The following is a 22377-nucleotide window of genomic DNA, read 5'->3' on the forward strand; positions in this document are numbered from 1 at the left end:
ACACTATTGGCTCCTCTGCGTCTCCAACTTGCTGACTAACCCTGCAGATCTTGGGACATGCTAGCCTCCATAATTGTGTGAGCCAATTCCTTATAATAAATCTCTTTGTACCTATAAATATAACAAATATATATTGCTCAGGAGGACTCTATTATTACACGCATTAACAGAAAAGCCCTAACTTCTGACAGAAAGATCCAGTTTCCATTGGGTAGAACTGCATACTCATCAGCAAACTGATAGCTAGTACCTCCACAAAGAGGCCAGATTGCATACATGGAGTGACCTGAAAGTGAGTAGGCTTCAGGACGCCTGGGTGGTTCAGTGGTTCAGTGTCTGCCTTCAGCTCAGGTTGTGATTCTGGGGTCCTGGGATTGAGTCCCGCATCGGGTTCCCCGCAGGGAGCCTGCTTCTCCCTCTGCCTGTGTCTCTGCCTCTCTCTCTTTCTGTGTGTCTCTCATGAATAAATAAAATCTTTAAAAAAAAAGTGAGTAGGCTTCTTTCTGAAATCCACACCAAAGAATTAAGGTTTCACTTTATCCTCACATGTGGGCTACCAACTTCCTATGTGAAATCAATACTCTCTGACCTAAGAGGCTGTTTGCACCACAAGTAGTAAAGTCTTCCTGGAAAAAAAAAACCCCTCTACATTGCTGGTTAAACTGGACTTCTCTAAATCCCAGGAGGAGAGTCAAAAGGGACAGACAGACAGACAGACTCATCCATGGCTGTCTTTTCAAGGCCACACACAGCTGGGTTGCTATGTTTAAAGCTGTGTGCCCAGCTCCCTGATCATGCTCTTGAGGCCTGTCAGGATTGTGACTATCACATTTAAAATCCCTGAACCTGGTTATTATCCATAGGTAAGTTAACTTTGAAAACATGTACTTTAGCTCTAGATGTCAGGAAACTTCATTGTAAACAAGCATCAGGGAAGTAGACCCGAATGGCACGTTTTACCCCTCCAGCCTCCCCACCCCCATTATTCCAGAAGAAAGAAGGAAGAGCATGTGACCCCAAACATGTTTACTTTATAAAGCTGGATTTAGGAGCTAGAAGCCTGCACTGAGAAGAGGGCAAAAAAGCCATTCTGGAGGGGATAGGAGAGAAGTGGGGGACTGGGCACCATAACTTCATGACTAAAAGGTCAAGTGCAGGATGAGGCACTTGAAGGTGAGGTTCTCCTAAACAGCTCCTCGAGTGCAGAACCCCTGTATCTTGGGAACGCTCATTCACCATCACCACCTAAACCTAATCTGATTGTTCATTTGGCTTTCAAAAATTCTTCCAGGGCAATGGGAACTTTAGGTCCCTTGAAAGACAGCAGAGCTTAGAACTGAGTCCTGGGTGAAAGGTGGTTTGAATCAAAATCACAAAGTCCAGGTTTGGGGAGAGGAGCTGAGATGTTTCAGGTATTGGGCCAGCAGACTGAAATCCAGGGCAGGGCGCTGGACCATCAGGGGAGCAGGTAATGAGGTACAACCCTAAAAGGAAGGCACCTTGAGTCCCCGAAGGGCTGAGCCAAGGTCAGAGGGCCAGGGCAGGATCATATCCTCGGGTGGGAAAGGCTCGGGTGCCCGAGGGGGCAGTAAGGAAGGGTCCACCGTCATGGCCACATCTCCATTAGCGTGGACTTTTTCTTCTGGCTTGGGGCCAGTCGGTGGCTCTGACTTCTGGAGTTCTGAGCAGATGATTAGAGGTGCCGTATTTTTCCCTCCATCATGAAGACAGGGCTCGAAGAAAGGGCGAAGGGGGCCAGAGAAAGTGTGGGTGAAAGTAAAGATGTGAGATCTGTTGGTCACATCGTAGAAGGAAATGACACCTGCTTCATAGTCCAGGAAGATCCCCACACACCTCGGGGGCTCCTTCAGGCGCAGGGGGGTCTGCGGGGATGTGAGAGCTTCGTACGTGTTCTCACTACTCTGGCGGACTAGCCAGTGTCCATTGGCGGGGGTGGCAGTGACCTTCCCCTTCCTGCTCACGGAGTCACTACACACCCCCAGGGCCCATTTGGTCTTGTTTCCCACGTCCACCTCCCAGTAGTGACAGCCCGCCGTGAAGTACTCAGCGCCCAGGACGCTGACGACAAAGTCAAATCTCTGGGGGCCGTCGGGCACAGGTTGCCTTTTATCTCCAAGCTTCACCCCTCTCCGGTCCTCAGATAGGATGAGTTTGGGATGTGCTGTGTCCGGGTCCAGGGTCACTGCCACTGCAGAGAGTCACTGACAGGTGAGGCTGGGGAAGGCAAGGTCTTAGGGGATATTTGGGTAGCTCTGGAGGGAAAGATAATCTCTAGGTCTGTGACCACTATCATTGGCCTGTTGGAGTTCATGGCTCCCCTTCTCCTACATGTGCAGAGAAGACTGTCAGTCTCCCAGATCCACTGGCAGTCTATTAAGTTGAAAGAGGAAAAAAGTATTTCATCTGCCTCAATCCTGTCTCTGTCTTCAATGGTCCCAAGGAATCTAACATATGATAACAGACATAGGCTTTGACGTGAGACCCAGCAGCCAGCTAGGGTGTGTGAGTCCCAGCTCTGCCAACTTGCTGATTATGTGGCCTTGGCCTTGTTATATAGCTCCCACCTTCAGTTCCTTCCCATGTAAAATGGGAGTAGGGCTGTTATTCAGATTTGATGAGCTAATGCATGACATAGTGCCTAGTTCACACAGTGAGTGTGCGATGCTCACTTTGGTTGTGAAAATCACTGCTTATAATTACCATTTTAAATGATAATATAGAGAGAAGGATTCTTCTTTAAAATTGTGGATTATGAGGGTCGCAGTAAGTCTTCCCCCTTCCCCCAAGTACAGAACACAGGCTCTTTTTGGAGTGTAAACCCATGACGTCTGTACTCAGGGCAGTGGGAGGAAGCCAGACCATGAGTGTCGGAAAGGTTTGTGAGCTCCTTGAATGCTAACCAAAGTGACCTGGTGTTCTCTCAACTGCCGACTCATTGATTCTACTGCACCTGCTTGAAGGAGGCCATGTGAACAGAAGGGGGATGAGCACCGGGGAAATTGATACAAAGCAGTGAAAATAGCAGGTCTCGTTAAAATAGCAGCCAAAATTTGCCAACTATTTAGGAATAAAACAAAAAGAGATGTGCAAATCGTTTAGAGTAAAACTACGAAACCTTTTTGTAGTCTGTGCTGTTGGAGCATCTGCCTCACCCATTCTCTTCTCGGAGAATCTTAATCACCACCAAGTCGCCCCCCCACCAAGAAAACTGATCTTCGGAGACAGAAGGACATGGCAGGTGTGTAGAGAGGGATAAGAGCACTGCCTGTGGGTTCAACTGTGGGATAGGAAAGACTTCCCAAACTTGAAAGCATGGGAGACACTACACAAGAAAAGATGAATAAACTTGACTACATAAAAATATAACACCTGTGCATCCAAAAATACCATAAGGAAAGTAAAATGCAAATGCAAACCTTGGAAAAATAATTCATGAAAAACATGACAAAGAACTAGTATACTTTATATAGAAAGAATCCTCACAAGTCAAAAAGTAGCCAGGACAGGACAGGAACAGACAAGTCACAAAGATGAAGTCCATATAAGCAGTGAACTTGAGATAAATCTCAAAGATCATAGAGAACCCATAAGAAGATCAAAAGTGTTCTAAAAGAGGGGAGATTTTCTAAATCTAAATGTGGCCCCCCCACATCAGAAAGATTTTTAAAAATTTTGATAAGCAGATAGATATATTTGATTTTAAAAAGCTTTCAAGGATAGTCTGCATTCCACAGGACCAGAGCAATGAGCTCTCAGACATGTGGATGACCTGACTGGTATAACTCACCGAAGTGCAGCCGAGCCCTCCTCCAGCCTGGAAGATGTAAAGGAGATGCTTGAATTAAAGGATAGAAAAATGGAGAACTCCTGGGGTGTGGGGGCCCAGGTGTGGGACAAGTGTACCTCACCTGAGTTGGCCGCAGATCTTTTCAACTCTATAAAAGAAGAAACAAGGGGATGAGCTATCACTGGAAATACAGAATCGATGGGAGATAATGTGATAGAGGAGTTAGAAGAGCATGGGACACTTACTCAGTTCACTCCGGAGTTTCTCTAAAGAATAAAAACAGTTGGACCAATCAGAACAAGGGCTTCTACGTGCCCAGAGCATTGCAGTCCCATCCCAACCACATCCCCACATCAGATCTTCAGTACCAGTACCCTGAGCTTCCTTCCCCATGATAGGGTTGGCAAAAGCAGTGGCTCCCAGTGGGGGGCCAGGGCTCCCCAGAGACCCGACAGTCAACAAATTCCTCAGTCCCGCCATAACTTCCCCACAGACGGGGTCAATAACGCATCTTCTGCATATAGGTCATGACAACATAAATATTTGTAGATGTTGTGCAAGAAGAATAAAGTATAAGTTCATTTAAAACTATCACCTAAAAAATATTAAAAAAAACCTATCACCCAATTTCCACTTGATTTTCTTAAGTAATATTTTTTCAATGTAAAATAAATAGACATGTCACATTTTTGAAGATTTCTGGGTTATAAAGAGGTTCCCATACGTGAAGTGGTGGGGAAACACTGCTCCACATATTCACTTTAATGAGGATTCATATGTTTCAGGTCCCATCTAAGGGAATGTCATGCCTCGGGAAAGAATAGGGTCTTCCAGGAGGCTCCACCTAAGGGAGGTAAGCTCTTCCTGGTGGAACATTTCCCATGTAGGGACCAGATAACAGTTGCATGGGAAAGAGGAACAGGGAATATCTGAGAAGAGAGGACTCTGGGGACCAATACACCCCCTACCTCCATGGCCTCAAGTACACTTGTTCCCTCCCCCACCACCCCAAGAAGTGAAACCAAGACACTCATCCTAAAGCAAAGATGTCAGTCAGCAGAAGGTTTGTGCCATGGATGAGGAGCAGAACTTACTGAGGGCTTTATGGAGCCTTCCTATAAAACACAACAGAAAAAGGCACGAGTGAATAGATGGGGCTGCTTTATCCCTGGGATACAGGAAGGCTCATCACTCCATCCCCCCATGGTGGAAGGGGGCGATGACCATCCTGTGGGCCCCGAAACCAGTCACATCTCTCAAAGCTCACACTGGAGAACCCCATGGCACTTGTGCCACCTTCCCAATGACCCAGGCTGCCCAGAACTTTGGTTTCTCCTTTCTCTTCTACCCCCCTTTCTGCCTGGCTCCTTTTCTATTGTCCATATAAGTGTTTCTGTATGTTTGTGACTGTGTGCACATGCATGTGTGCCCTGCTGCCCTTTGACAACCTACTGTTTATAGTAACGATGGTGTAAAACTAGCTGAAGGCGGAGTATTGGCTTGTTGACACAGCTCTGTTATTCTCAACAGTAACTCCCCTGAAGTCCTGCAGAGATATTGATACATTTGGAGGTCTCAGTTTTGGAGACACAAGCAGCAGGCTTCCAAGGAGTGCTGTGCTTGTGGCTTTTCTGGAGGGACCATTGGTCTATATTTTCTCCTAGCGCAGGCCCTGCCCAAAGAATTAAAGTTATGAATGAGTTATGAGTCCACTCGCAGGCCCTGTGCTAAGGGCTGGGCATGCGTTAGGCATTGTGCACTCAGGCAGTGAAACCGAATATGATATGGCCCCTAAGGAGCTTATGGTTTATTTTCACTATTCTCATTACTAACAGCCTCCATTTATTGTGTCCCGTTCTTATAATGAGGTGGCCACTGAATCCCCTCAACAAAGTGAGGTGCATATAATTAGTATTGCCATTTTGTAGAGTGGTGGGCTGAGCCCCAGAGGGATATGGAAATTTCCCCGGGTAGTCCAGCTAGTAAGTGGCCTGGGAGGCAGGATTTCAACCCACGTCTGTCCGACTCGCAGCCAGATCCCAGCCCCACTACACCACACTGTTCCTTCTGCTCTTGGACAGAATGGCCATAGTGGCCCTGAGCCGTGCATGCCCATGCTCTCACCACTTTGGAGGAGATGTAAGCGAGGAGGAGAGGGAATGTGGAAATCAGGGTGTCCAGAGCCATTTCTGAGCCGGTGACCTGGCTTCCCAGCAAGACCTTCCAAGGGCAGAGCCCCTGTTATTTTTGTATCCTGGGTGTGTCTAACTTTTACCCTCCGTGGCCCAGGGCAAACACTCAATTAATGAAGGTGAAAGATGGGAGGGGGAAAGGGGTACCAGGCTTTGCAATAAGAACTTTGTTTTTTAAGTTGTCTATTTTAATCCTGAAAACAGTTAGGTGAGGGGACCATCCTCATTTCTCGGACAAGTAAAGTGCCAGTAAGTGGCAGACCCGTGATCTGAGCCAGGTGTCGCCGAACCAATCACTTTCTCAAGAGCCTGTGATCCTCCCATCTTATCACACTGCCTCTCTTAAATGCAAAAATTGTGTGGATTTTTGAGATTCTCATATACCCTATATGACCATAATAATATCTTTTTAAATAGTAAATAGACCTTCTTTTTAAGTGATTGGTAGAAAGGCTGATGAGGGGAACTCAGGATAATCCAGATCTATGAATGCTGACCAAGGGCATCTGCTCACCCCAGCCACCACCCTATAGCCCCTTGATGTTGGAAAGTAAATTCTAATATTAATGGAAGGTGTGTGTGTGTGTGTGTGTGTGTGTGTGTGTGTAAAGTATGTATGAGAAACTGTCAGCATTCATGTAGAAATAGAAAGAATATATTCTTTTTATTTGTTCCCTACTCTTTATTCTATACATATAATTACCTTTTTCTTTTGCGTGGTCTGAGAGAAGATTTTCTAGAGAAAGAAAAGTAAATGAGATTCTGTGCCATTATTGTGGGGGGTCCCCAACTCCTATTGAGTTCATCAGCTCTTGAAGCTCCCTATCTCCACCTCCACCTCTCTGACACAGGCCTTCACATGACCAAAGAAAGATCAAAATCCTTCATACGATCTACAAGGCCTCACCTGGCCTGACCCCTGCTATGTCCACAGACTCATCCTCTGTCACCTTTCCCCTCACTTCTGCACTGTGTTTCTCTTGCATTCTGTTCTTTCTGCCATGGAAGGTTTTCGGGTCCCTCTTTCTCCAAGCCTGCCCATCCTCCAGATCAAACATCACTTCCTCTGGGGACTCCTTTCCTGTCCCTCAAGTTTGGTTGGTTGGTTCCTCTTGGTTCTAGTCTTTTTTTTTTTAAGATTTTAAAAATTTATTTGAGAAAGAGAGAGACAGAGATAGTGAGAGACAGCATGAGTGGGGAGGAGAGGGAGAAGCAGGCTCCCCGCCAAGCAGGGAGCCCCACATGGGGCTCAATCCCAGAACCCTGGGATCATGACCTGAGCTGAAGGCAGATGCTTATCTGACTGAGCCACCCAGGTGGCCCCTCCTGGTTCCAGTCTTTACGACCCTTAGAACTTCCTCTGGTGGCATTTGTGCACATTTATTTATGCACTTTCTTCACCCACGTATACTTCCCTGACTAGACTGAAAGCTCCCAGAAGGCAGACTGTGTCTACTTTGATTCATCATTGTGACCCCAGCATCTAGTATAGTCTGGGAAGCTTAGTAGACAATTACTCATTGCCGAATGACTAAAAGCTTCGCCCGCCTCAGGTCTACATGACTCCAACAGAATAAGATCAAGCAATGAGTTCACATACAAAAATCACCAAATGTACTGGAAGGCAAGCTATGACATGTAAGAGTGTGAAAACTGGAAAGAACAAGTATAGATTCCCCCACCCCCACCCCTACCACCGCCCCCACGGACAGCAGGTGTTGGAATTTTTAGGTACACAACTTAAATTAGTGGGTACTGGGAGCACAAAACAGCAAACACAGAAGCATCCCCCCTTCCCTCAGCTCAGGACACTTACCTACCTCCATCACCTGTTCATAGAGAAGTTTCTCTAGAAGACAGAGAAAAGGATGTCAGCTCAGTTTAAGGTAGGGCTTTTCCTAATAGGCAGGACTGTCCAAAGATGGTTCAAGCTGCCTGAGTAGGACTGTGCTCCTTGTCGTTGTGGGAATGTGACTATTTGAAAGGATCAGAGGGGGATCCCTGGGTGGCACAGCGGTTTAGCGCCTGCCTTTGGCCCAGGGCGCGATCCTGGAGACCCGGGATCGAATCCCACGTCGGGCTCTCGGTACATGGAGCCTGCTTCTCCCTCTGCCTGTGTCTCTGCCTCTCTCTCTCTCTCTCTCTCTCTGTGACTATCATAAATAAAATTTAAAAAAAAGAATTTTTTAAAAAAGAGAAAGGATCAGAGGGTCTTTGAACCATTGGATGGGGGAAGGAGTGTTGGATTCTGTGACTTTCAGGGTCCTTTGCAACCCTGTGAGCCTGTGAAATTCTACCAAATTTATGGGGTTTTATCTAATGTATAAAATTGCATTTCTTAATTAATTATAAGGCTGGTATGATCAGTTATTTTCTAACTTATCAAAAGATAAGGATCCACAGCTCTGCCCAGGAGTTTTCTGCAGTTTCTCTGGTCCTTTCTGCATTGTGAGTCCCCAAGCATGGCTCTTACCAGTTTTCTCTCAGCCATTTTGCAGGGTCCCCAACCTACGGATAATGCATGTCCATGTCTACTACTCCTGGCCATTTCCTAGAGACATCTCAGTCCCACTTCCAGCCAGCTGGGACTTCCTTACCACTTAGTTACCTTTCGATCTTCTTTGCTTCCAGATGAGGTAAATGCCCACCATGATGAGAAGCCCCAGGACAGGCAGGATCACAGCAAGAGCCACTGCTGAGGAGGAGATCCTCCCTGGAGATGGGGCTAAAACAGAAATCACCAATGACCACCCTCAAAGAGACATCTGACAGCTTCTTCCATACCAAGGACCCCACTTCTGATGGTAGATGGCTCAAGCACATCCCAACTGTCTCCATCGAGTCTAGGGAAAAACCTCTAGCCAAGACTGGTGAGGGTCTTTGCTTCTCTCAATAACCCCAACCCTGGATGACCCAGGGATGACCTTAAAGTGAGAAGTTCATTTCTTAGGAGTGTATTTGATGGTCCTGCCTGAAGACAATGGATTAAACTCAGTTTTTTCATCCACAACCTTGTCCTACCCTATATGGAACCCTTATCTGGGGAGTCTGGAGGATAGGCCATGCTTCCTCAGGGGTCATCTCAAGTCTTCTCATGAGCACCCACCAGCCTCTCCATCAAGTCCTCACGCTGCTGTGAAACAATAGTCGTGACATCTTGGCCCTGAGCCCTACCAGCAGGGGCAGCACAATTTCTGTGGTGCTACAGCAGCAGACCTAAAGCCTAGGCAGGAAGGAAGGAGAACGGAAGAAAAAAAAAAGAGCAGAAGAGGCTCTGTGACAAGTGGGGAAGGGTGTCAGCTGGATGCGAGACCTCACTCAACATGGTGTGACCCTGGGCAAGAGACTGAGCCTCCCCACGACTGGTTTATCATCTATAAAATAAAGATGATATAATCCCTGTCCCACTGGATTGTTGGGAGATTTAAAGAGATCAGGCATGTAAAGCACTTAGCACTTAGTGACAGGCAGTGGCAGTAGTAAGAGAAGGAAGGGAGACAGAGAGAGAAAACAGAAGGAATTCGCAGAAGTCATGACTCCTTCTCACCTGGGACCCCAGGCCACAGTCTGTCTTTCTTGGCTCTAAAACCACTCTGCTCTGCCACCTGGCTCCATGTTTCGAGGGTCTTTAAAAGATTCATACCCCTTTGACCCTTAATTCTACCTCCAGAAACACATTCTAAGAGAAAAATTAGAATCACATCCCAAAATAGGTGTAAAGACGTGTACTGCACCGCTCATTATAATAGGAGGAAAAATTGGAAACCATCCAGATGTCCAGAAATAGGGCTTTGACTAATTTTCTTATGCTATAACCACACAACAAAGTACTGTGAAGCCCTTAAAAATCATGTTGCAGAGAACTCTCTAAGGACATGGGCAGAAAATGCTCATGACATTGTAATTGAAGGGAGACAGACCCAGCTGAAGAACAAACATGCAAACAAACATGCAAACACATATGCAAATACATGTGCTCTCAGAGATGCACACATCTGAGAAAGTCTTGAAAGAAATGTCCCAAAATGTTAGTGGTGGTTCTCTCTAATTTATGACATTATAGGCCAATTTTTGGTTTCTTTAAAATGTTCATTTTTTTCTTTTCTTTTTTTGTTCATTTTTTTCAAGTTTTCTATCACAAACACGTGTTACTCTTAGAATTTAAAAGAAAATTGAAAATTCTTTATAAAGTTCCCATTAAAGGAGGTCTTTTCACCAGGGGCTTTCAGCCCATTTACTGCTGGGACTTTTACCTGCTATGACCATGGCTGTGGTCTTCTCTTGGCCAAGGGCCACGTTGCGGAGGGAGCAGGACACATTCCCGACCGTGCTGTCCCTGACTCTGCTGGACACCGCTATCCGGAAGAGCCCGGCTTCCTGGGAATCAGCATCCCACACGAGTTGAAGCGCTCTGCCTTGAGGGTCTCTCCACTGGGCCAAAGGCTTTGGGAACCATCCCTCCGACCTGCACACCAGCTGGATCCAGCCAGCGTCGTAGCCCTTCACGTGGATGTAGGGGTCAGAGCCTAGAACTGGAGGGGGACGGGGAGCAGAGATGCCTGGCAGTGGGGAGCTGTCCCTGTCGGAGCCCCATCCCCCTTCCCGCAGCTTGGGGGGGCTGTTGGTGGCACTTGCACTCGCACCCTCTCCCCACCCCCAAGTTCCTCCCAACCAGGTGGGACAGTCTCTGGCTTCATCCTCAGGCCTTCGCAAATACGCCCTAGGGCTAACCGCACCCCACGATTCAGACCTTGGGGGCATCTCGGTCCCCCTTTGGAAATGACTAACCTGCCACCTGCAGGGTCACGCTGCCGTCTCGAGTCACATTTCCGACCTGGACTTGGCATCGGTAGGGCCCTCGGTCCTCCAGCCGGACATGACGGATCTCCAGGATGACGCTCCCCTCCTGGGGGTCCCTGAGCAGCGCCGTCCGCCCCTTGAATTCGGGGGTCACGCCTTCCTCCTGGTCTGTCCCGTCCCGGAACACGTGCACGAGCTGGGAGCCGTCAGGGTGTGGGGACCGCAGCCACCTCACCATGGTGGGCACGGTGACCGGCCACAGGGCCAGCGGGCAGAGCAGCTGGGCCGTGCCCCCCAGTGGGGCCAGGTGCAGGTCGCCGGTGAGCCCTGTGCAGTGTGGACAAAAGAGGGACAAGGGTGTCTGCAAGGGAGGGACGGGCACAGGAGCTGGGGATGGATGACCAGGCTGTCCCTGCGCAGGGCAGGGCTGGGAAGGGCATTGGAAAGGACTGGGGGGAGAGCAGGACTTGGCAAGAAATAAGGCCCCCTTGTTCTTGAGACTCCTTGGGTAGGTGTCCCAGGTCGGGAAAGAGGGCCACCATCTCCCACCTGACACGGTCGCCGGCAGCAGGAGGAACGCGAGGGCCAGGAGGCAGCCGGGCAGCCAGGAGCCAGAGGAATTTGCCATCTCCATCCGAGCTAGGAGGACAGACGCAGGGAGACACCAGAGAGGGCTGGTGAGCTTGATGTGGGAAGGGGGACAATATAAGGAGGTGGGGTGCCCATGCAGGCTGCACAGCCGGGGCTTGGACATCACGCAGTTTGCAGTGGGAATCCCAGCTCTGCTACTCGCCTCCACGTAAACTTAGGACTCAACTTCTCCGTGTAGCCTGGTGACTGAGGCTCTGTTCACCCATATTTATTTATTTATTTATTTATTTATTTATTTATTTATTTATTTATTTATTTATATTTATGATAGTCACACACAGAGAGAGAGAGAGAGAGAGGCAGAGACACAGGCAGAGGGAGAAGCAGGCTCCATGCACCGGGAGCCCGACGCGGAATTCGATCCCAGGTCTCCAGGATCATGCCCTGGGCCAAAGGCAGGCGCCAAACCACTGCGCCACCCAGGGATCCCTGTTCCCCCATATTTATTTTTTATTTTTTATTTTTTTTATAAATTAATTTTTATTGGTGTTCAATTTACCAACATACAGAATAACACCCAGTGCTCATCCCGTCAAGTGTCCCCCTCCGTGCCCGTCACCCATTCACCCCCACCCCCCGCCCTCCTCCCCTTCCACCACCCCTAGTTCATTTCCCAGAGTTAGAAGTCTTTATGTTCTGTGTCCCTTTCTGATATCTCCCACACATTTCTTCTCCCTTCCCTTATATTCCCCTTCACTATTATTCATATTCCCCAAATGAGTGAGAACATACACTGTTTGTCCTTCTCCGATTGACTTACTTCACTCAGCATAATACCCTCCAGTTCCATCCACGTTGAAGCAAATGGTGGGTATTTGTTGTTTCTAATGGCTGAGTAATATTCCATTGTATACATAAACCACATCTTCTTTATCCATTCATCTTTCGATGGGCACCGAGGCTCCTTCCACAGTTTGGCTATTGTGGACATGGCTGCTAGAAACATCGGGGTGCAGGTGCCCCGGCGTTTCATTGCATCTGAATTGTTCCCCCATATTTAAAATAGGTATAAGAACTGTGCCTCCTGGTAGGGTGACTGTGAGGATTGAAGGAGGTAAGTGCTCAACACAGAGGCTGGTGTCATGGTTGTGTATCTATAAGTGCCAAGAGTGAGGACATGGTGACATGGAGGGGGAGGCACTGAGTAGTGTGATTTGGAAGGCATAGGGACGAATCTGGAAGAACGAGAACTTGCCCCTTGCACACTGGCTTCCTAGAACATTCAGTGTCCTAAGCCAGGCTCGAAAAGGGCCTGTTGAGGGCCAATATTCCACCTACAGTGGATTCAAGTCTTGGCTCCACTCAAGTACCAGCTCTGTGTCCCTGGGAACACTGGTTACTGTCTGTGGGCCTCCAGTGCTTGATCTGTAAAGCTGGAACCTTCTTCCCAGGTTCAAGGAGATAATGCATCGAGAGCACTCACCACAAATGTCCGGTAGAGCAAGCACTCGAGAAATGTGCTATAGTCATTATTATGAATTCACCGAGCGCATAAACCACAAGCACACCCTAGAGGATTCCCTAGTATAAAACTCTCTCCCCACCTACTTGCTACTGCCTGAAATTCCTTTAGCCGGAAACAAATCTTTCATACTACAACTGGGGATGAAGTTTAAATGTAAAACCCCTCGAAATGGGATAGCTGGGTTGCTCAATCAGTTAAACAGCAGATTCTTGGTTTCAGCTCAGGCCATGATCTCAGGGTTGTGAGATGGAGCCTCTCGCTGAGCCCAGGACATGGAGCCTGCTTGAGATTCTCTCTCTCCCTCTTCCTCTGTCCAGCTTGCCAACCCTAGCTGTGCGCACGCTCTCTCTCTCCAGGAAGAGATAATGTCTCTTGAGTTCTCCCCAAGATTTCAAATCCTTTTCAAGGAGGAGGGTTTTTGTAGAAATCATCAGGCCAGGCCCCTAAAGGTCTTGGAATAGAGCAAAATGGGATTTGGAGGAGGTGGGACTGTCAAAGGAAGGTTGGGAAACTGAAGTTGGACTTAAGCTTTGAGCAAAATTCCAATTCTGTTTCTCTCATGGCAAACAGCACACTGCCTTAGGGTTGTTTTTGTTTTTCCATCATGATGCATGTAACAGCCATCTCTAACCCCCTGGGGTTGCAAATGGCCACAAAGAGCACTGGAACACAGTGTGGTCAGGATTACAGTTAGGACTTTGTTTTTTCCTCTGTCCCACCCACTTTTCCACAGGTTAACAGCTACTCAGAAATTGAACCAGAGGGGCTTCTGCCTTTGGCTCAGGTCATGATCCCAGAGTCCCAGAGTCTCAGGATCGAGCTTGCAAGGAGCCCCACATGGAGCCCTTGGCTCAGCGAGAGTCTGCTTCTCCTTCTAACCCTCCCCCATTCTCATGCACTCTCTCTCTCTCTCTCTCTCTCAAATAAATAAAATCTTAAAAAAAGAAAAGAAATTGAATGAGAGAAGTTTAGGCAAAGGAGAAAAGCTCTCTGCCTTATTAATTATCATCGGAGATGGAAGTAGGCAGGGCCCAGGATCCCAGGGAATTATCCCAATCCCCAAAACCCTCACCTAGAAGGTCTTTTGTAACACAAGAGTGACACAGAGCTCCACGATGAATCAGGGCTGCTTGAAATCATGTAGGAGGAAACCCCCCCACAGGCCCACCTTCCGAGATTCAGAGAGATTATTAAGTGATTAAGAGGATGGGCTCTCATACTGTGGAAGGAGCCTCGGTGTCCATTGAAAGATGAATGGATAAAGAAGATGTGGTCTATGTGTACAATAGAATATTCCTCAGCCATTAGAAAGACAAATACCCACCATTTGCTTCAACGTGGAGGGACCTGGAGGGTATTACGCTGAGTGAAATAAGTCAATCGGAGAAGGACAAACATTATATGGTCTCATTTATTTGGGGAATATAAAAAATAGTGAAATGGAATAAAGGGGAAAGGAGAAAAAATGAGTGGGAAATATCAGAAAGGGAGACAGAACATGAGAGACTGGTAACTCTGGGAAACGAACAAAGGGTGGTGGAGGGGTAGGAGGGTGGGGGGTGGGGGTGGCTGGGTGACGGGCACTGAGGTGGGCACTTGATGGGATGAACACTGGATGTTATGCTATATGTTGGCAAATTGAACGCCAATAAAAAATAAATTTTAAAAAATAAATAAAAACTAAAAGAAAAAAAAAGAGGATAGACTCTAGAATCGGTTTGGGTTCCAGCCCTGGCTCTGCCATTACCTGGCTATGTGACCTTAGACAGGTTAGTTACTTAGTTGGTCAGTTTCTCCAAGTGTCCTCTCCATTCACACATGAAAGGAAGCTAATAATAGAAGAGTACCTATCTCATAGCTAGGGCTATAGTGAGGATTCATAGAAAATACATGTGAAATAATTTGCACGAGATTTCGAGAATAAAAAGCAAATGAAATCCTTCCATCATGCTGTCACTCTGTAATGAGGGCAGCTGAGGTGGCTTGAGGAGGGGAGTCTCCCCAAAGCACATTACAAGTTATTAAAGAACAGAGAAAGCCACAGTGGGAGCAGACTAACCCAGGGGAGGATGATACCAGAAGTAGGACATCCATTCTCTAGTCAAAGAAGAGAACCACAAAGTAAGATCACTGTTAGATGTGTTGCATCTTCCTTTCAAATTATCTAATACTAAAAAAAAATAATAACCCCCAAAGTTATCACACACATGGGCAAACCAACTCTCTTGTTCAATGCTAAGCAACTGTCACAAGTATAATGTAGCCATAAGTATCAAACGATTTGTAAAGATGCAGAAGTTTTAACCCAGGAGTTTCACTTCCAGAAAAGAATCCTACAGGCATTAGTAAGGATGTGCATAAGGATTTGCTGGTGAGGTTGCTCATCACAAAGTTATTTTTGAAAAGGAAAAACTGAAACTGAAAAGTCCACTAAAATGAGAATAGTGAACTATTTATGATACATTCCTACAACGAAATTCTATGCAGCATTTCATACACGTCATAGGACAATCTTTAATAGTACTGGGAAGGGGGATCCCTGGGTGGCGCAGCGGTTTGGCGCCTGCCTTTGGCCCGGGGCGTGGTCCTGGCGACCCGGGATCGAGTCCCACGTCGGGCTCCCGATGCATGGAGCCTGCTTCTCCCTCTGCCTGTGTCTCTGCCTCTCTCTCTCTCTCTCTGTGACTATCATAAATAAATAAAAAAAAAATAGTACTGGGAAGTTTTTACTATAATCAAAACAATAACTTTAAATACAATATGTCTTTGGGGGGGCAGAGCAGAGCAGGGGTGAAGGAAAACCATGGTATTCAACGTGCATTTCCAAGTCCGATGGGGAGAAGAAACCTAAGAACAGGGGAGGAAACTAAAAGATGGTAGAGGGGAGACAGGATAGAAAAAAATACTGAAAATATAAAAGGGTGAACATAGAGGCTGTTGGAGTCCTCCATCACTGGCTGTCTAGATGCTACCTCTGTTATTGTAAGTCCCCCCAGTACAGCACGTCCCCCCAATACACAGCTGTATGTAAACATGCTTTTTTTATTGCTATATCAAAATTCTAATTCTTTTCTTTATACTCATCCAACTTCAAGGAACCAAAAGCCCTTTTTCCTCACTATGTTCCCTGGTTGTAGCCTCAAATTCCCTGATCTGTGAGCCCTTCACATTGCCCTCTGGGACAGGTGTTTCCTGCCCTGACAGGCACCCACCAGTCAGCCAGCTCCAACTAACTTCCAGGATAACCCCATAGAATTTCAGCTATTTTTAAAAAAGGCTTTTATTAAATAAAATGTATTGCTTTTTCTATCCTACTTAATGTAGAGAATCTGGAAAGTACCCAAAAGAATGGCTAAAAAAATTTTAAATTATCTGTAATCCTTTCACCCCAGAGATATGTTTCTTCAAGTATTTTTTCTGTGCATGTGTATAGCTTTTTTTAAAAAAAATTGGACCACACTGTGGATACTGTTGATATCTGATATTTTCCCTAAGCACTGCATTATGTCCATTTTCCCATACCATCAAATATTCTTTTAATGACTTAGGTTTTCCATCATGGATATCAGGGAATTTTTAAAATAATTCTATATTATAGGATATTTAGGTTTTCCTATCCATTGCTATTAGAAGCTTGGCTACAGCTGATAATGCACTGAGGGCCAGAGTTAGAAGTCTTAGCCCTAATTTTGGTTTAGTCCCTAACTGTTGACTCTGTAACTTTAATCATTTCCCATCCTTAAAATAGACTTTTATTTTTTTTAATTTTTATTTATTTATGGTAGTCACACACACACACACACACACACAGAGAGAGAGAGAGAGAGAGGGAGAGAGAGAGAAAGAGAGAGAGAGAGGCAGAGACACAGGCAGAGGGAGAAGCAGGCTCCATGCACAGGGAGCCTGATGTGGGATTCGATGCCGGGTCTCCAGGATCACGCCCTGGGCCAAAGGCAGGCGCTAAACCGCTGCGCCACCCAGGGATCCCTAAAATAGACTTTTAATTCGCACTGCCAAATTGCCTTCTAGAAAGGTCATATCAATTTACCAAAGTTATGAAATTGCTGGTTTCCCACAGCCTTGTCATCACAGGGCTTTATATTTTAATATAAAGATTTTAACAAAATCTTTGTCATTTTAATAAGTGACAAAATGGTATCTCTCTTAAAAAAATTAATGGTGTTTTGTTTTAATTTATGTTTTTTGATTTGTTATTCGAATTTTGTCAATTACCTGTCTAAATACTTTGTTCACTTTTTTAATGTGGGCATTTGTCTCCTTAATGGTTTGCAAAATTCTTCATATAGCAACTTTTTTTTTTCCAACTACACATGCTGGAAACATTTTGTCCTCAGGTGCTCATTTACATTTAAGTTTTAAAGAGTTTAATTTCAAAAGCTTCTAAGTCAGAAAAGACATGCAATAGAAGTTTCCTTGACAACTCCAAGCAGGCTAAGAAGACCCTGAAAATCTACAATTGCTCAATCCAAATGCACACATCACAGGACCTGGCTAATAATAAGGGTTAAGCAAATAATAGCTGGAATAATGATAACAATAATACTTAAACGAGAGATGAGAGTGTCTCATCAAAACCTATCCAGCCCCCTTGTCACTCATGCTTTTGTGCTCATTTCCCCTTCCCCCATTTCATCCTCTAAAATGTGAGTTTCTGCAACAAACTTGAGGATCCTGAGAAAGTCAAAGGACTAAGAAGAATGAAGAGAAGGGAGAGGGAGAGGGACTCACCACCTTTGGAATCGGGGCCCTTTGTCCCTCACCTGCAGAGCTGGCGTCTCCAAGCTGGGAACACTCCCTCCGTCCATTCAGGGAAATCAGGCGTCAGCCAGAAACATCAGGAAGGGCTAGGGAGGTGAGCATGGGAAGAGTTCACCTTCTTATTCTAAGCCCCAAACCTCAAGCCAGGGGCTCCCCTGTCCCCCACACTTCCCTCTAGCTGTCTGCTATACACCAACAAGCCGCACCCTGCCTGCCTGCCCCTGATAAAGGAACAGAGCAGAGAGGAGGCTCCCTAAAAGCAAGGGAACTTCCCAGGGCTACCCAGTGTGAGGGATCTTTGCCCCTCAGCTCCCCTTTCCCTCCCAAGCTGTGTAGTGATTTCCTTCAATATGTTTTCATCCTATCACACTCTTTCTGACAAGCTTGCACTCCTTTACTTTCCATATGAGAATTAAATCAAAGATCAGGTTCAAAGACACCCACCAATTAGCTACCCTCTATTACCCACTGCTTTTATCTCTAGCTGCACCCTGACGTGTGCCTTCTGACAAACGGACTTGCTTACTGTCTCCCAACATGTGATAAACCCTTTCCTGCCTGTCTTGCTTTCATAATATCCCAAACTGGGGTGCCTGGGTGGCTCAGTCGGTTGAGCATCTGCCTTTGGCTCAGGTCAGCATCCCAGGGTCCTGGGATTGATGGGGCTCCCTGCTCAGCGGGGAGCCTGCTTGTCCCTCTCCCTCTGCCCCTTCCCCCCACTCATGGTCTGCCTCTTTATCTCAAATAAAATAAATAAAATCTTAAAAAATACCCAAAACTCTATGTTCATAATATCCATAATTGTACCTTTAATAATGTGTTATGTATTTTTGAACTTTACCAAAAAAAATGGAGCACTGTGGACATAATTCCCTGTGATTTTCTTTCACTCAGTCTTAGTTTCTGAGTCTAGCAGACACTTTTGGTGGCCCCCAGCCATCCCCTCGACACCCCCCCCCACCATGCCCAACCTGGTTCTGAGGTAGTTGAAACTTGCAGGCAAGCTGCCAGGAAGCCACCTCAAAGTCCATAGTGTCTCTTTGCTTATCTGAATCTGGGCTCTACAAAGGCTGGAAGGCTGTTCAACCTGTACACAGCCCCGGGGGTTCAAGAACCTTAATGCCCTAGGGGATCAACTGGGCAGTGACAGGCCTCAGTGGAAAATGCTCGAGCCTCACACCTTTGGAGGGACAGTTCTGAGCTGTGTTCCGCATGATACCTCAGAGAGTTCCCAGAGGGGATGAGCACAGTAGCCCACAGACATCAGTAGCTCAACAAAGCACATGTTCTTGGTTTCTTCCTTTTCTCCTCACCCACCATTTCTGATTCCTGGGATCGTCTCCTAAGTAAACTCCTGCCCAGAAGGACTCAGTTCATGTTCTGTTTTTTGGTGGAGTACAGCTTAAGATACTGAAAGTCATCCAGACTGATTCACTGATTCACATTCACTCACCCCTGTGTGGTGGAATAGACCTTGCACAAATATACCAACATTTCGTCCATTCCCTCATTGATAAAAATGTGTCTGGGCATTTGTTTTTGTAAACAGTGCTGCTAGGAACATTCTTTCATGGTCCAAGTGTGCAAGAGTTTCTTTAGGACAGCAGTGTGTGGGGTCTGTGGGGTTCATGAACTTCGAGAGCCCCTGAGACCCTTTCACGAGGTCCCCCAGTATTCTTATGTTCATAATAAAACTAAGTTGTTATTTACTTTTTTTTTTTACCCCGTGTTGGCATTTCATCATCTGCTCCCGTGGGCTTGAGAGCTTCCCAATAAAAAAAATATCATTCTCATGAGATTGGCAGTGACATTAATGATTAGTGATTTTTTTGATGTTGTGTAATGAAATGTGTCAACATTTGAAAGACCTGCACAGCTCAATGGACCAATAGCTTCCAAAAGATTAATGCATGTCTTGACAAAATCATGCACAGGTAAAAGATCTACATAATAAGCAAGATAAACCGGTAGGTTTAACTATAAGAGTATGAAAAGTTCAAGTTGTTAAGAAGTACATCCTGAATGTTCCCACCACAACAAAGAAATAGTAATTATGTGACATGATGGAGAGGTATCAGCTAACTTTATGGGGGTAACTGTTTTTGCAATATATAAGTATCAAATCTACAAGTTGCATACCTGTCAATTATATCTCGATAAAGCTAAGGGGGAAAAAAAGACAAGAAAGTTTATTGGTATGATTTTAGATCCTACCCTGCAGTAACCTTTCAGAAACTATCACTCAGCACGTTTGGCTATAGTATCAAAGAAAATATCCATAATTACCTGAGAAGGCAATTGAAATGCAATTACAATTACGTCCACTTCAAGCACACAGCCTACTGCAACAGATCAAAGGCAAGAGCTGAAATGAGAACTCAGCTGTCCTCTATCAAGCCAGACACTTAAGAGATGTATAGATATGTAAAACAGTGCCATCCTGCTCACTAATTTTTTGTTTCAGAAAATAGTTGGGGTTTTTCGAAAAGATTTTATTTATTTATTCACGAGAGGCAGAGAGAGAGAGGCAGAGACACAGGCAGAGGGAGAAGCAGGCTCCCCACGGAGAGGTTGATGTGGGACTCAATCCCAAGACCCCAGGATCATGACCCGAGCTAAAGGCAGACGCTCAACCCCTGAGCCACCCAGGTGCCCCAGAAAATAGTTTTCATAAAACATATGTTGTTTGTTTTAACATGTAACATGTGTATTATTTTTGTCTTTAAATGAAGTAATAATTATATTTAACAATTATATTTAAAACTTCTTTTTTTTATATTTAAAACTTCTTACTTTAGTTCCTACTATGGCAAATTACAAAAAAATACAACCCATATAAACTGAAGCTCCTTAGAGTCCTCAATTTTTAAGGTACACACACATACACATGCAACCACATACATCATGCTATCACATATGACAATAATCCCTTGATACTATTTGATATGCAGCCTACATTCACACATATGCAAATGTATCAAATGTGTCTTTTACAGGTGGTTGTTCAAATCTGGTTCCAAGCAAGACACACATATTACAGTTTGTGGTTAAGTTTCTAAAGTGTCTTTATTCTATAAGGATCCTTCTGCCCCTCTTTTAAAAATTTTCTCTATACTCTTGATTATTGGTAAAACTTAGAAATTTGTCTGTACAATGTCTCACATTCTGGAATTGGCTGATTGCTTCCTAGTGGTGTCATTTAATTTTTTTTCTCTATCCCTCATATTTCCTGTGCAATGGAAAGCTAGAGGTTTGATTAGATTCAGGTTCCACTTCTAAGCTCTGTGACCTGGATGAGAGCCTAACCTTTCTGTGTTTCAGTTTCCTTACCGGTAAATGAGGATAAGAATGGTAACCACCTCATTGGTATGGTGTAAGAATTAAATAGTCAAAACATGTAAAATACTCCGGACAGTGCTTAACACCCAAGATGTGGTAGCTTTTATCAATATTTGAGAAAAGCCTCCAACTTCAAAGCCAGAGACCAAAATAATCAACAAAGACAATCTAGGAAGTGAAAGAAAATTACAAATGATGTCCTCAAAAATATGAAATAAGAGAAGATCCTGAATCCACAACACAAAGCAAGAGGTTACCAAAAAGAAAGTCAGGGAACCAAGAAAAACTCGTGGAAATCAAAATTTTAGAGCAGAACATAAACATTGAACAGAAGATGAGAGGATAAAGTTCAGGAAAATCTCTTATAAAGTAGAATAAGCAAAACCAAGAGATGCAAAATGAGTCAGAAAAGATTTTAAAAATAAGGGAACCTGGCACAGAGAAATTCTCCCCAAATTGAAGCCTACACATTTCCTGAGTGCCTAGCACAATGAATGAAAAAGACAAACCGTGGGGGGGTGCCTGGGTGGTTCAGTGAGTTAAGCATCTGCCTTCAGCTCAATTCATGATCCCAGGGTCCTGGGATCCAGTCCTGCATCGGGATCCCTGATCAGTGGAGCACCCACTTCTCCCTCTCCTACTCCCCCTGCATGTGCTCTTTCTCTCTCCTTCTCTCTCAAATAAATAAATAAAAATCTTAAAAAAAAAAAAAAAAAAAAAGAAAAAGACTTACCATAAAGACACATCATTATGAAGGTTCGGAGCACCAAGGGTGAAGGAAAAATATATACCCTAAAAAATTCCAGAAAACAAACTCACAAACAAAAATAACATAGGAAAGGATGGAAATCAGAATAAATCAGATTTCTCCGGAGTCTAGCCACATGAGAGGCTAAATGACAATGGATCAAGGCCTTTAAAATTCTGAAAGAATATGATTCCCAATTTGGAAATCTGTACCCTTCGAAACTGTCAGGTGTGAGAGTAAAATAAAGCCGTCTTTAGACAAGCAAGGTTTCAAAAATTTACCTCCCATGAACACCTTCTTGGGAGGTTAGTGGAGACTGTGCTCTTCTAAAGTGAGAGGATAAATCAGAAATGGGAGACCAGGGGATTTGGCACTGGAGAATAGAGATGGGAATCCCCAGAATGTGGTTAGGGGAAGTCCTAGAACAATAGTTGGACAATGAGGCCAAGATGAAAATTTGGAGAGAGGAGGATGGGCCCAAGGAAGGATGTCTCCAAGAAAGAAAAGAAAAAAAAAAGACCCAGAAAGATCACCAGATTCATGTGACCAGATCAAGAGATGTTTTCTGGTCCAGATGAAGAATTTGAGGTGAAAA

The 22377-nt window shown here is 45.3% G+C and overlaps 1 protein-coding gene across 1 annotated transcript; it reads right to left on the bottom strand.

The window, feature by feature from the left end:
• Nucleotides 1–1484: 1484 nt before the first annotated feature.
• On the bottom strand, nt 1485–11434 carry ERMAP (erythroblast membrane associated protein (Scianna blood group)). Its single transcript, XM_055342136.1, has 10 exons — nt 11350–11434; nt 10789–11127; nt 8609–8725; nt 7817–7849; nt 6704–6736; nt 4903–4923; nt 4054–4074; nt 3930–3956; nt 3809–3835; nt 1485–2209 (listed from the first exon to the last, which is right to left on the bottom strand). Exons 1-10 carry the CDS (start codon nt 11432–11434, stop codon nt 1485–1487), a joined length of 1428 nt encoding a protein of 475 aa, XP_055198111.1.
• Nucleotides 11435–22377: the final 10943 nt, after the last annotated feature.

The sequence above is a fragment of the Nyctereutes procyonoides genome, unplaced genomic scaffold (assembly GCF_905146905.1).
Source record: "Nyctereutes procyonoides isolate TBG_1078 unplaced genomic scaffold, NYPRO_anot_genome, whole genome shotgun sequence".
NCBI classification, from domain to species: Eukaryota; Metazoa; Chordata; class Mammalia; order Carnivora; family Canidae; genus Nyctereutes; species Nyctereutes procyonoides.